We start from the raw sequence: 2,708 nt of genomic DNA on the forward strand, positions 1-2,708 counted from the left end.
CAGCCCCTGTCCAGGACTCGTGGGGTGAGAGGTGAGCCCGGACCGCGTGAAGTGGGGGTGCTTTAGAGGTAGAGACGGCGTGGGGTCAAGGGTGGTGGGTGGACAGCCACCGCGAGGGGGTGCGCAGTGGGGAGAACAGGTGCGCGGTGGGGAGGCGGGGCCATCAGGAGGGCCCTGTGGACGCCCGGGTCGGGGGTCACGGGAGAATGGGGCAGTGCTCAAGAAGGAGGAGGCCCAGGGGCCCCAGCGTGGGGGAGGGGTGGCCACCGCGGACCCTGAGAGCCCTCGCTGGGGGGTGGGGGGCTGGGAACGATGACCAGCCTCGAGTGGGCTGCCCCGACGGGGCTGGGCCCCTAAGCAGGTCGGCCTCGGGGTGCCTAGGTTTGCAGAGCGGGCAGAGGTCAGTGCCCGCTGGGTTAGCAGGAGGCCATGTGGGCTGGGGTCCGGCTAATACTGGCCCAGGGCTGAGGGCACGCAGCCTGGAGCCCAGCCCCAGGGCAGCCACTTGCTGGCTGTGTGGCCCCAGCTCGTCACTTCGCCACCGCGCGTCTGCTCTCTGGTCGGCAGCAGGGAGTGGGCAGCAGCGCTGCTGCAGGTGTGCGTGGGGGTCCTTCGCGTCAGGGGCTTAGAACAGTCCCTGGAGCAACAGACCAGTTACTGCGATGCTAGTGTTGGAAGGTCTTGACGATCCTTCCTTTAGTTCTGTATCACAAGTCAAGTTCAGGCCCTTGAAACCAGAGTCCTGCTGCCCGAGGCAGGAGTCCCCTCTGCAGCTCTGAGCTCTCCAGCCGGTGTGGGGTGTTGGTGCGGGACCCAGGCCTGCGCCCTGAGAGCCCCGAAGACACAGGACTCCCCAAGGGAAGCTCCAGGCGGAACCGGTTTCCTGAATGCCTCCTGTTTGATCCTCAGCTACGCGTTGCTTTCCCTGTAGCTCCTTCATGCCCGCTCAGTGCGGGTCTGTTAACTGGTCCCCTAAGTGGCTGAACTCAGGTGCCCCGGGAAGCTGCCCGTCTGTCCCGCCTGGGGGCGCTCCTGTGCAGATCCTGGGCCCGGGGCTGGCTGTCCAGTGTCTGGTACTGTAGGTGCCTGTCAGTGGGCACAGTCTCCGGGGGCCTGTTTGGAATCCGAGTTTTGTATTCAGGCCCCTCCTGGAGGCGCAGCCTCTACCAGCTTCCCTGGCTCTGTCCGCACAGGCCCCAGGTGCTCTCAGCCGGAGCCTCCCTCACCGGCCACTCTCCCTGCGGCGCAGCCCCCAGCCTGGCCTGTCGCTGTGCCCTCCGCCCAGGGCTGCCCAGGGGCGTCCCCGAGGCCGGGGAAGAGCCGGCACGGTCTCCGGAGGTGAAAGTTGAAAGCAAACGGTGTTGTGTCCAGGTGCTCTTGGCCCTGGAGGCGGTGCTTGGGGTGGTCACCCTTCCCGCCTGTCCTTGTCCCCGGGCTCCAGGATTCTGAAGATGGTCTCCCTGCCCAGCCAGGTGAGGGCACCGCACATCCTTTGCGGCCCTGAGAAATCTAACCGCACCAGCTTCAGGCTCCTCAGAATCCCCATCGCAGCTGGCACAGGCCCTGCATGCGGTGACCGCCCTCCAGCGGGGGAGCCACTCTCCGCTCCAACCTGCAGGGCGCCAGGAAGAGGCGGCACCTTTGTGTGTTTACTGCCAGCCCTGCCCAGACAGCCCACCCCTGCCCCCTGAGCCAGGCAGAATGTGGGACCCGCCTACTGGCCTGAACCCCTGGGGCCCGGAGCCCGGTGCCAGCTGGAGCCCAGCCCGTCCTGGGCATGAGGACCCGCCCCAGCACCAGACCTGTGTCTCCCTGACCGGATGTGCGAGTGTGGAGAACAGCCCATGTCCCAGTGGGCGTGGCACCCTAGACTGGCCGTCCCCTCAGCCAGACACGGGCCTCCTGGTGGACAGCGACGCTGGCCCTGGCCCAGTGCTGCAGGCCTGGTGTCCCGCACCCGCTGCTTTGGGGGGCCGTGAGGAGACAGTGGCTTGAGGATGACCCTGGCTGAGTGGCCGCCAGTGGGCTGGGCTCCTATCCCCGTGCGGCTAGTGCTCAGGCCCGGGAGGCCCGGCCGGGGCACAGCCGCCCCGGTCTCCGCTGAGACAGCCTGGTGGTCACGCAAGCTCCGCACCCACCAGCCCCGAGCGTCCTGCAAGATCCCAAACACTTTCCCGCTCTCTGCAGGTTCCCCATGGAAACACGTTCAAGGGAAATTAAGGCGGAGGATACGAAAGACACGTCACTTGAGTGAGCCCAGTGCGCGTGGGTCTGCGCGTGGTCCTCGATGGGGAGGTGGGGCGGGGCCAGGACAGCGGGTGCCCTGGTGACAGGAAATCGGGGGTTTCTTCCGTGCCAGGGTTTCCGTTACCAGATGGCGGCCCCGACAGGTGTTGCCGTAGCCTTGCCCTGTGGGGTCCCCGCCGAGTGCTGTCTCCAACCCGGGGGCTGGCTGACCTGTCGCGAAGGGCCGCTGGACCGTCTGACGGACGCCAGCGCCTAGAATCCGCGTCCCTGGGAAATCGTTCGTCTTTGTGGTCAGCGCCCTGAAGAAATGGATTTGGATCAGTTGGACCTGAATCCCAGAATTATCGCCGCAGCGAAGAAAGGTAGGTTTCCTGACGTGCGTGGACAGTGTACGCACTGCGGACACGTCTGCGGACTTTCTGTGAAGCAGGCACCACGGCCTGAGTCCCTCCCACCGCCCC

General features: G+C 66.4%; 1 protein-coding gene across 1 annotated transcript in view; it reads left to right on the forward strand.

The window, feature by feature from the left end:
• The window catches only part of XRCC3 (X-ray repair complementing defective repair in Chinese hamster cells 3), a 7,461-nt gene continuing 4,753 nt past the window's right edge, over positions 1–2,708 (forward strand). The window contains exons 1-3 of the mRNA XM_006765889.2: positions 1–31; positions 2,188–2,250; positions 2,375–2,609. Coding sequence (XP_006765952.1) covers positions 2,555–2,609 — 55 coding nt within the window. The 5' untranslated portion in view covers positions 1–31; positions 2,188–2,250; positions 2,375–2,554. The remainder of the gene's footprint in view (positions 32–2,187; positions 2,251–2,374; positions 2,610–2,708) is intronic.

Source organism: Myotis davidii, unplaced genomic scaffold (genome assembly GCF_000327345.1).
Source record: "Myotis davidii unplaced genomic scaffold, ASM32734v1 scaffold480, whole genome shotgun sequence".
Taxonomy (NCBI): domain Eukaryota; kingdom Metazoa; phylum Chordata; class Mammalia; order Chiroptera; family Vespertilionidae; genus Myotis; species Myotis davidii.